We start from the raw sequence: 12,511 nt of genomic DNA on the forward strand, positions 1-12,511 counted from the left end.
TAACTCATTAAACAAAAAGTTTACCTGTGTTCCTGTCAGGTAAAATACAGCAATGCTTCTGCAGTATGCCAGGCAGAACCTGTGGCAATAAAGAAACAGGTGTTACTGGATACATATATTTTAACATCATGTGAAGAAAAGCCAGAGATTGCTGGAATGATGCATTTGCTGCATCTAATCAAGCTTTGTGCTCTCAAACTGAATCCAAATTAACCATCATGTAACATAAAGGTGAATCCCGTTCATCAGAACTGCAAACAGAGAAGAATCTTGCAAAATTAACTGCTGACTACTTGCCTGTAAAGTTCATTTCACATTCTCCCATTGATTACAATATCAAAAGTTGATTCAAAGAACCTAAGACCATAATCAAACATGCTCAAGTTAGAAAGCCAGTATGTTATCAGTCAGCGATGCTGCTGTCCCTGATTTCACACACGTGGCCCTGGGGCTGTGCACGCAGCTCACTGTAAACCATTCAGGTCCAAATTCTAAAGCATAGCATTTTGCTCTCCACACAGCCAGTTCCAGTGGACAACAGAAAACTCCAGAAGCTTGAGTAGGAAACTCAAGGGAATGGGGACACAGAAGATGCACATTTTGTAGTTCACCATGCCCACCATGGTGCAATGCTTCTGGCAGCCAGTGAGAAATGCTGAGGAAGCTGATCACCAGCACACCAGGTCAGGACTGGGTAACAAGTGACACAGCTTCCCAAAGCATTCCTAGAAAGCTAATTCACTTTCTAAAGAAACCCATTGCTTTTATACCTTAGCTCACTACAGGTGGACCTGATTGGTCCTTTAATTAAAACACCATCACCATTGGCTAATTAAGAAACCACCCTTTGGTAAACAAATCTCCATAACATATTCCACATGTTCACAACAGCAGGTGCAGCAAGTTAAGATAAGAATTGTTTCTAATTCTTTTCTCTGATCTCCTCACAGCTTTTCCCAGAACGATGCATGGGACAGTTGTCTGTTGCTCTCCGTGACCAGAGAGCTGCTACCATACACCATTGGCCCTTTCCCACAGGAAGAACTTCATCCTTCTTCACAGATTTACATATTAAATTCAACAATTTTACTGTAGACAATCAGCTCTGGTACTCCTACTAGCAACAACCTGTACTTAAAGCACTGAATACTTAATTTTAATCTCATTTTAAAATCTAGAATTTGCACCCTGGGCAATGATATGAGCATCAGTAAAACTGTAGCTTGAAGTTTAATGGCTTTTCTTTTGCTTTTTCTGAGAAAAAGCCAATTAAAAATCATGCTGTAAGACAACTTCTTCAAATTTACCCTTGAAGATCAACATGAACCCTTTAAAGTCTGAAATGTAAAAGAAAAGAACCAGTTAGTTCCTACAGACAACAGGCCAGCACCACCACTGTCAGGAAATCCTGGCCTTCCAACCTCTAAGAAGACCCCAAGAACCATCACAGCTGGCATTGAGTTCTGAAAATCCAGGAGGTACAATATTTCAGGGAATAGAGACATTTCTATTTTTCCCAAGGACTGCTATTGCTGTTTGGCCAGGATAGCAGCCAGGGATGAGCGTGGTCAGAGCCAGACCTGCAGAGCCCTGTGGCAGGGCCGCCATCCCCATCCTTCCCTGTGGGACTTTTCCAGCGCCGCCTCCAGAGCACCCAGGAGGACCAACCCCTCAGCTTGTGAGACCTCCAGAAAAGCAATTTAAAGTCTTAAGAACCTTGCTGCACCATGCTTCCTCCTGAAGGCACACATGGAGGCAGGGCCATGGCAAAACACTGCTCTCGTTCCATTATTACCTCACAAGTCAGTCTGTGGCCAGAAAGCCTCCCTGAATAAAGCAATGGGTACAACTGACAGGGATGAGAATGGTCTCCCCTTCCAACTCATCTGAATTTCACAGAAGGCACAGCATTTAAATGTAAGCTTTCACAAAAGTAATTCACTTGTTTTGGCATTATTCTGAAGCTAAGCTTGTGGATAAAAGGTTAAAAAAAAATCAGCTTGCTTTACCCTGCTTCATAGGCAGCAGGCAGCTTGTATTTTGGGAAGAATCAATGGCACAAATAACAATTTTCTGAAAACCACACTCACCATTCTACAGTGTGTCTTACATTTTTGAATTTAAAAAAAAACCCAATAATTCTTGGAAGTACAATGTCATATGTACAAACTATAGAATTTTCCTTACGGCCATGGATAGAAATAACAGCAATCTTACAGGCATCGAAAGCATAAAAATTAGAAGCAGAGAACAAAGAAATCCTAAAATGAGCTGAGACAGTCTTTCAAAGCAGTGTAACACAAAGACTGAATTTTAAAAACATACTGTCTTACTCAGATATAAAGTAACATTTAGTTCCCCTGGAATCCGTCACATTTTCTTCCCCACATTCACGGACGATGAAGAAGCATTATGAATTTATTATGAGCTCCCAGTTAATCAAATTAGGGCTGGAATTAAAAGTAGAGACGACCAAAAAAAAAAAAAAAAAGCGGGTCCAAAGTTGTAAGACAACTTCAATGGGGGAAAAAAAAGCTCTAGAAAATAGTTTACCCTTCCTGGTAGACTGGATATAGATAAAAGAACAGACATGCGAAAAAAATCACAAAAACATTTATTTGTCCCTTTCCTGCACTCTCTTTAAGTGCTAAGTAGGCAAACAGTATGGCAAAGTCTTAAACAATGCGTCCTGCTCCCCAGCCCTTTAACATGTTTACCCTGCACAAAGCCACTTTCTGGCTGGTAGGAGTTTGATATCAACCTCCCACTTACTTATCTATAGTATACAGATTTTTACACTGTACCCATCTCCATGGTATCCAAGAGCCTTTTCACACTGCTCTCCTCCCACTTTCTCCCCACTTTGTTTCTCTCCTCCCTAGGGAAACTGACAGGAGAATTCCTCAGCAAAACTGTCACCTTTCCCTCTACAAGCCTCTCCTTTCCTCTGCTGCTTTTCTTTCATTCATTTCCATGCTGTAATACCAGTTTATTGCTTAAAATGCCTAAAATACCTGATCAGTCTCAGAGATTTTTCTCTCATTTTACAGAAGATCCTTAGATTTTTTTTTTTTTTCTTTTGGTTGTTTGAAATTTACCCACATGGGCAATTTGAGGGAGAATCTCTGCCCAAAGCAGACTTGGATTGGTTTCTGCTGTAGAAATCAAAATATGTGAGCAACCAGAGGGATTTACTTGAGGGGTGGGGGGGGGGGGAGGCAAAAGAGAAACAGGTTTCAATGATATTAACTGATGATTTAACCTTCAGTTGTTTTATAAGCTCTCAGCTGGGAGTTAAGGCATCGCAATACTAAATTAAAAATGGACTCATAGATGCAGAAACAGAATAAATAATACAGCAGGTGGTATGTCCTTCACATCAAGGTGCTTCCCTAGCAGTAGGCAAATTAACTTTGGTCAATGGTATACAGCTAGACACTCATATGATGCCAAGATGAAAGCATCCTCAAATGTAGTGAAAAATACTAATTCTTCTGGTTGGATATTGATTTGGGTGCATTTACATTTGTCTTAATTTTAAGGTTGCTGTTCTTAGAGATATATAAATATACAGCTGTCATAATCAGTGTTCAAATTTTAACCTGTAGCTATACATAATATAGGTATTCAGAAAGCTCCTCAGAGCAGCACAGGGTAGCTACATAGCTGGTTTGAGTTCAATAAAGATCATATTTTTATAAGTTTGCTTGGAAACTTTCCTTCAATTTCTTTAAAATAAGACAGATAAGTCCTTTGAGTGCTCAGTACACAACTTTTTTTTTTTTAGAGTGATGTAACAAGAACTAGGATTTATTCCTAAAAAACAATTGAAGTTTGGAAAGTATTAACTTCAAACCCACTAAAAAATCCCCACTTTGTAACAAGAACTAGGATTTATTCCTAAAAAACAATTGAAGTTTGGAAAGTATTAATTTCAAACCCACTAAAAATCCCCACTTTACAGAGAAGAAGAAATGTGAAGCAAAATAATTCTTGTGTGCAAAAAAGCCTCTGTGAAATGGATATCTACTCACTTAAAAGGATCTGCTGTACAAAGATGATCAGGCCTCTCTTTGGTACTGAATGATAAAATGTTTTTCTTTCTACTCCATTTATAATTGGACTGCTAAAATAGCCATAGAAAAATGAGCTGTATACTATTTTTCCTTCTCCATTTACATTTTTTTCTGCTAAAAATTGAGTCAACTGAAAATGAATGTTTCACAGATCCAAATTTGCAGAACACTCAGCTCAGGAGTTCGAGTGTTTGATAAGTGAAATTTGAGGCAGAACTTAACAATGATTTATACTGTGATTTGTAACTTGCCAGAAGGAAAGAAGCTCAACTTGAATTTCCAAAATGAGACAATATTTTTCTGCTTTTTACATCCTAGAAATCCAATGAATCCAAAGACTAGAAAATCAGAACATTCCCTTTTAGGCATGCCAGGCACACAGGTCCAGTTTGTGGCCCTTGTGGTCATGTTCAGCCATTTCCAAGGACTGCCTCTGGGAGAACCCTCCATGCTCCAAACCTCCTTCCCCACAAAACTATTATGATTAGCATGTCAGGCATTTTGATTGCAAGAATAGGATAACATCAAAAAAGAAAATGTGTCAAAAACATACTGGGGAAATCCACATCAATTTATAAAATTTCAGAGAAAGGAGCTTCCAGAATTTGAGATTTACTCATACACTGATGGTTGCAAAGAAATGGTCCATGGGCAGAGTCAGCCACCAAGTGTGCACCTTCTATGGAAGCAGTGCAGTACTGGAGACAATTCAGGTTAGATATTTGGGTGTGATCCAGTGCGTTCCTATCTTTTTTGTCTTTCAAACCTTGTGTCACTTCTTTGGAAAAGAGAGACACCTCCTAGACCTTGCTATCTGCAGTGCTCTGTGCTAAGCACTGCTGCCTTCCTACCTTCCACACAAGCCTCATGGAATTAATTTTGTCTTTTTTCATTCTAAGGATCATATCCATTCTATCTCTGTATTTGGTTTTCCTTATATTTGTCTCAGGGCTTTTTTAGGAAAAATTTCTTTGTCAGCTACTTCAGAGTAGTTTTATAATAATGTTTGTAATAGATCTTAAACCACTGGAAATTCTGCGCTCATGCTTCTCTGAATGTCTCTTGTTGCCTTCTGTCATTAAAAGGGTATACTATATTTTTGTTTTCATTTGTATTATTGTTTCCATCTATTTTTGGCTTCATACCTGAGGATTTTAGATGTCATTGTCCCATTAGCACTGTTGGAGGAGAAGGAACCTGTCTGGAAGTTATTCAGTAGTGCTTCTTAAGCAGAAAAGAAGCATTTGGGATTTGGCTGCTCAGAGCAGCAACTTATCTGTCAGGTCTGTAAAGGTATCTGACTTAAGACAGGGAGTTAGTTACAAGTAGGCAAGGTTTCCTGTTCACAAGCTGTTGGGTGATACAAGCCACCATAAATCAAAGACTTATCATTACAGTGTAACCATAATTCTTTCAGAGCAGACAGGCTCATGCAGGATAAGGGGAAACAGTTTTAAACTAAAAGTGGAGACATTTATAGTAGGAAAAAATTCTTTACTCAGAGGGTAATGAGGCACTGGAACAGGTTGCCCGGAGAAATTGTGGATGCCCTTTCCCTGAAAGTGTGCAAGGTCAGGGGTGGGACTTTGATCACCAACCTACTCTAGTGGAAGGTGCCCCTGCCTATGTCATGGAGGTTGGAACTAGGCAATCTTTAAGATCCCTTCTTACCCAGTCTTCTGTAATTCTATGATGATTCCGTGCAACCAGGTGGTGAAGTGCTGTATCAAGGCTGCTTGCCTTCAGATTTCTAACAATATGCAGTTGGTTCAACCTACCAAAGCAAATCTGAACTTCATAGCACTCCCACAAGCATAATTATATTTGGTTAAGCTTTTTAAGGGGTATCTAGGAAGTGCATCAACAAATACCAGTTATCATCTCCATTCCTGTAAGAACTCAAAAGATAACTTCATTACTAGTGTGCGTCTTCTGTGTCTCAGTTGAAGCTGACATTGATACAGCCTACACCAGCATCAGCAATGGTTCCAAGTTACTCCTAAAATCAGTCCTTGAAATATTCAGCTCTGGCAGAAGAGAGCATCAGGACCAGTGGCACCTGCCTTCCCAAGCTTCCTCCAAAACCATACGTGTTCCCTGTCAGAGCAACACAGTCCCCACTTGCAATGGCAAAGCTGGCCCAAGTAGAACAAATTAAGATTTGGTTTTTTTTTTCTCTGTCTGGTACTGCTGGAAGTAGTAGAGATTTTTGCAAGACCTTTCAATCATTGCCTGTGAGCTGTCAGTTCTTCTGCCCTCCCAAGGAAACAACCTTTCCTCTTAGCTCCTGATGAGATGTGCCTGCTGCAAAGGCAGCCTGTGCCAAATTGTCTCCCATCCACGGCGGTGTGAGTGGGAAGCCAGGCTTGTCAGTTCATTGCATTATAGTCTGATGAGATAGCCCAGACTTGTCCAATTATTCCTCAAGATTCCTCAAGTAAAATCTTCCTCAAGATTTTACTAGATTGCTATTGTCCAATATCCAATTTCTCATATACACTGATGAACATCCAATATCCAATTTCACATACATACTGATGTTTTAATTCCTTATTCCAAAAGCTAGTTTAGTGTCCAAACAGAGCTTGCTAATGATTTGTCTGCTTTGTGGGGTTTTTAATAAAAGTATTTTCCTCTATCATCCTCTGCCTTAGCCACCATTCCCAATTGTTTATCAAGAACATAAATAAAACATGATGATTTTGTGGAAAGGTAAAGTTACAAGGAAAATAAATAAATCATGTTTGCCATATATCAAACACTTTGGCATTGTATCAGCATATTTATCATCACACAACTTATCACATTTAAAAATATGTATATTGTGTCCTTTTCATTTCAAATAATAGGAAATGTTATGAGGATGAATTTCAAAAATATTCTGAAAATATTACAATATCCATACTAATACATGTTCTTTCAGATTGCTTTACATGTCAAAAAATGCAACTTCTCTACAACCCTTTCCATGATTAAAGGAAGTACTGACAGCAATAACAGGAGGAACATTTCCTTAGCAAGTTTTCAACAAAAGGTGACAGACATTTAAGTAATGAGGAAATCATTGACTGCATTATCTACTTTTTATATCTCAATCAAAACTAAGAGAAAATAACTCCAGAAGAGAGGGCATAGTGCTACAATGACCCCAGATAACATAGCTGATCTTGCATTGCCATTGGCTTTATTACTCCTTCTATCCAGTTACCATGACAAGTTAAGCTGAAACACAGGCTTGAAAATTTTTTTATGACCCAGGAAAGAAAAGATGATAACCACTATGACACTTTTCAGAGTAATGTTAGCATGAATCTGCATTAGAATGAACTAATTATAATTGCCCTACAATAAATAAATACTTTTAAATATGAATCTTTTAGAAGTTATCATCTGAAGTGTAATCCACATTGCTTTCATAATATAATATACCGACTAAATAGAGTAACTAGCCAAGACTTAGCGAAAAACAACTAAGTAGACTGGAATTAGCTCTGAAGTGATTCAAAATAATAACTTAAGACATTTTTTTCGTACTTAATACTTACTTAATAGTAGAAAAATAAGTAGTGGCGCTGGCAACAGCCACAAACCCCATTTATATCTAATTTCCTTTTCAGTATTTAGACACTTAGAGAACAATACATCAGCAAGAGCAAAAAACTCTTTTAAATCTTTCATTTGTCAGAAGTTTTCACTCTTGACTGACAGAATAAGACTTTGCTGCAGTGATACATATACTTCTGACCTCTGGGTCCAATTACTGTAATTGGCAGCACTTACAAGAGATTCCACAAATTATTTAAAACGCCTCAGACTGAACACGGCATGGTAAATACAGGTCCACTTGGAACTCTCCACTTTGTTGTTCAAATAATTGCACGATTACACCATTGTCCAAAACTATGCCTTCAAAAATCTGGAACAAGGAATGTCAAAGTTCTCTGAAGCTGAGAAATGATGATGCTCTCAAAGTGCTCTGAAGATGAGAGATGATGATGTGGTCCTTCCCAGACTAATTTTGCTGGGAGGAAGAGGACAAGACTTTTCAGTTGACCTTTTAATTCCTTTTACCAAAAGTAAATTAATAGGAGGATAAACCTCAGGACAAAAGCAATTGCATTTTCAACTTTCTTTCAGGTGTCTCATCATCTGATTGACAGCAGGCTGACCATGATCCAGCAGCATGCCCACATGGCCAAGAGGGCCCATGGCATCCTGGCCTGTATCAGGAATAGTGTGGCCAGCAGGACTGACCATTCTTGCCCTGTACTTGGCACTGGTGAGGCCACACCTTGAGTGCTGTGTTCGGTTCTGGGCCCCCCAGTTTAGGAAGATGTTGGGATGCTGAAGTGTGTCCAGAGAGGGGCAGCAAGGCTGGTGAAAATTCTGGAGCACAATCCTCTGAGGGTTGGCTGAGGGAGCTGGGGCTGTTTAGCCTGGAGAAGAAGAGGTTCAGGGGAGACCTTATCACTCTCTACAGCTGCCTGAAAGGAGGCTGCAGCCAGGTGGGGTTGGTCTCTTCTTCCGGAGAACAAGTGACAGGACAAGAGGACACAGTCTTAAGCTGCATCGAGGGAAGTTTAGGTTGGAAATTAGGAAGAAGTTCTTCTCAGAAAGGGTGATTTGGCATTGGAATGCCAGGGAAGTGGTGGAATCACAGTCCCTGGAGGTGTTGAAGAAAAGACTGGATGTGGCACTCTGTGCCATGGTCTGGTTGACAAGGTGGTGTTAGGCCATGGGTTGGCTAAGTGATCTCAAAGGTCTTTTCCTGTGATTTGATCCTGTGATTCTGTGATCGGATATACAGTCATTGTGCACATTTAGCAACCAAAATAAACAAATTCACTTTCCTGAGACTGTACCTGAGAAACAAGTCTTGGTGTAAAATAGAAATCATGAACATTTCTTCTATATCTTACCACCATGAGCAGCACTGACATCTCCTACCTAATGGCAGTAGCTAGATGCAAGATATCCTCTCTCTGGCATGATAGGAACATGTGGATAATGGGCACAGAAATAACTGTGGCAGATCACCAATAGTCCAATGATCAGTCACAACTTTCCACAGAGACTCTGCAGAGGTAAAAACCCAAGCTCCATCTTGTGCTGAAGAAGGCATAGCCAGACCAGCTATCTCAGGAGTTGCTGCTTGCCTGGAGCCCAGGTCCTGTGTGTCCTACAGCCCTTGCACAGCTTGAGCCAGCCCCTGCATTACAGCCCTGAGCTGCACAGCCAGGAGGATCAAGGAGGGGAACACTTCAGTTAACTGGAAATAGCAAATACATGAGGTTGGATAGAATACATCCCAGGGGTACAAGGGTGATGACTGTGAGTCCTCTCAGTCTTGGGAAGTGGTCATCCTCTCAGGGCAAGAGGTAGGGGGATCCTGAGAAAGAGAAGAGAAGGCTAAAGACATGCTAGAGATTTATTTCTTGTGGAATCTTCATCCTTGAAGATTTTCAAAACTCAGATGAAAATGTCCTGAGAAACCTGCTCTAACTTTGGAAGTAGCCTGCACTGAGAAGAGGCTTGGACTTGATAATCTCTAGAAGTAACTTCCGACCTAAGTTATTCCACAATTTTAATAAATTAGATTTAATGTACTGATACAGTCAAATATTACAGTAAAATATAAGATTAAAATGCATCAGCTCCTCTATCCTCCTTCAAATATAGTTTTAATTGACATATGCAATTTCTATTTGTACTAATGAATCTTAAGTTTGAATAGTGAGTACATTTACATCCACCTGCAAAACCCAAAAGCTGTATAGAATCATAGTAGCTTTAGAAGGCAGCTAAAGAAAAGTATTTCCTAAGAAGTTACTAGTCACTCCAGGGCTATAATTGTTTAATTTGTGGGAGAGTAATGTGTGGAGAATTATTTGGCCCAGGAAGTTGCTTATGAAATCTTAACTGAACTGCAATGATTTATCTTTAAGCATCTGCATTGGGTGTGACTGAGGTAAAGCTCACAGCCCTCACAGTGCTGTGCTTTGCATTGGCAGCTGGACGGGTGTTGATGACACACCAGTGTTCTGGCTACTGCCAAGCAGTGCTGTCCCTCTGACATCCCTTCCCTCATCAAAGTGATGGGAGTGGGCAAGATCCTGGCAGGGGACCAGGCCATCTGACCCAAATTGGCCAAAGGGATATTCCACACCAGATGGTGCCAGCTCAGATATAAAAGCTAAGGGAGAGAGGACGAGGGGGAGCATTTGTGATTCTTCAGAGTTTGACTCCCAGAGGAACCATTACACATGCTAAAGTCATTCTTCCCAGGAAGTGTGCAAACATCACTCGCTGATGGGAAGTAGAGACTGACCTTTCCCTTTGCTTATGTGCATACAGACCCTTCCTTCCTTCCTTCCTTCCTTCCTTCCTTCCTTCCTTCCTTCCTTCCTTCCTTCCTTCCTTCCTTCCTTCCTTCCTTCCTTCCTTCCTTCCTTCCTTCCTTCCTTCCTTCCTTCCTTCCTTCCTTCCTTCCTTCCTTCCTTCCTTCCTTCCTTCCTTCCTTCCTTCCTTCCTTCCTTCCTTCCTTCCTTCCTTCCTTCCTTCCTTCCTTCCTTCCTTCCTTCCTTCCTTCCTTCCTTCCGCCACTTCCGCCACTTCCGCCACTTCCTTCCGCCACTTCCTTCCGCCACTTCCTTCCGCCACTTCCTTCCGCCACTTCCTTCCGCCACTTCCTTCCTTCCTTCCGCCACTTCCTTCCGCCACTTCCTTCCGCCACTTCCTTCCGCCACTTCCTTCCGCCACTTCCTTCCGCCACTTCCTTCCGCCACTTCCTTCCTTCCGCCACTTCCTTCCTTTCACCACTTCCTTCCTTTCTTCCGCCACTTCCTTCCTTCCTTCCTTCCGCCACTTCCTTCCTTCCTTCCGCCACTTCCTTCCGCCACTTCCTTCCGCCACTTCCTTCCGCCACTTCCTTCCTTCCGCCACTTCCTTCCTTCCTTCCTTCCTTCCTTCCTTCCTTCCTTCCTTCCTTCCTTCCTTCCTTCCTTCCTTCCTTCCTTCCTTCCTTCCTTCCTTCCTTCCTTCCTTCCTTCCTTCCTTCCTTCCTTCCTTCCTTCCTTCCTTCCTTCCTTCCTTCCTTCCTTCCTTCCTTCCTTCCTTCCTTCCTTCCTTCCTTCCTTCCTTCCGCCACTTCCTTCCTTCCGCCACTTCCTTCCTTCCTTCCTTCCTTCCTTCCTTCCTTCCGCCACTTCCTTCCTTCCTTCCGCCACTTCCTTCCGCCACTTCCTTCCTTCCTTCCTTCCTTCCTTCCTTCCTTCCTTCCTTCCTTCCTTCCTTCCTTCCTTCCTTCCTTCCTTCCTTCCTTCCGCCACTTCCGCCACTTCCGCCACTTCCGCCACTTCCGCCACTTCCGCCACTTCCGCCACTTCCGCCACTTCCGCCACTTCCTTCCGCCACTTCCGCCACTTCCTTCCGCCACTTCCTTCCGCCACTTCCTTCCGCCACTTCCTTCCGCCACTTCCTTCCGCCACTTCCTTCCTTCCTTCCGCCACTTCCTTCCGCCACTTCCTTCCGCCACTTCCTTCCTTCCGCCACTTCCTTCCGCCACTTCCTTCCGCCACTTCCTTCCGCCACTTCCTTCCTTCCGCCACTTCCTTCCTTTCGCCACTTCCTTCCTTTCTTCCGCCACTTCCTTCCTTCCTTCCGCCACTTCCTTCCGCCACTTCCTTCCGCCACTTCCTTCCTTCCGCCACTTCCTTCCGCCACTTCCTTCCTTCCTTCCTTCCTTCCTTCCTTCCTTCCTTCCTTCCTTCCTTCCTTCCTTCCTTCCTTCCTTCCTTCCTTCCTTCCTTCCTTCCTTCCTTCCTTCCTTCCTTCCTTCCTTCCTTCCTTCCTTCCTTCCTTCCTTCCTTCCTTCCTTCCTTCCTTCCTTCCTTCCGCCACTTCCTTCCGCCACTTCCTTCCGCCACTTCCTTCCGCCACTTCCTTCCGCCACTTCCTTCCGCCACTTCCTTCCGCCACTTCCTTCCTTCCGCCACTTCCGCCACTTCCGCCACTTCCGCCACTTCCGCCACTTCCTTCCGCCACTTCCTTCCTTCCTTCCCCACTTCCTTCCCCACTTCCTTCCACCACTTACTTCCCCCCCACCCCCACTAGCTGCTCTCCATCTTGTTCTCTCACCTGTCCCACTGGGAAAGGGAGTGATGGAACCCCTTAGTGGGCATCTGGCACCCAGCCAAGGTCAACCCACGACATCAGCATCTGATGGAATTTTGAGCAAATACAAATTCTAGAGCTTGCTATACAAATACTGGAGCGGAACAACCAACTTCATTTTCACTCTCTAAAATACAAAACAAAGTAACAACAGCCTCTTTTCTTCCCCCTGCCCTAGTCTATTAAGGTACAAAGCATGTATGGGCAGGCCCTGCAATGCCTCGACTGCAAACCCTCCTGGTTGGAGAGGATGGTACTACAGC

At 42.6% G+C, this 12,511-nt stretch overlaps 1 protein-coding gene across 7 annotated transcripts in view; it reads right to left on the minus strand.

The window, feature by feature from the left end:
- Positions 1-12,511, minus strand: part of DLGAP2 (DLG associated protein 2) — a 455,404-nt gene that overhangs the window by 375,183 nt on the left and 67,710 nt on the right. For all 7 annotated transcript variants that reach the window (XM_063150740.1, XM_063150738.1, XM_063150739.1 and 4 more), the window contains exon 2: positions 25-79. In XM_063150740.1, the coding sequence (XP_063006810.1) occupies positions 25-79 (55 nt within the window). The remainder of the gene's footprint in view (positions 1-24; positions 80-12,511) is intronic.

This window comes from Melospiza melodia, chromosome 3 (assembly GCF_035770615.1).
Source record: "Melospiza melodia melodia isolate bMelMel2 chromosome 3, bMelMel2.pri, whole genome shotgun sequence".
Taxonomy (NCBI): Eukaryota; Metazoa; Chordata; class Aves; order Passeriformes; family Passerellidae; genus Melospiza; species Melospiza melodia.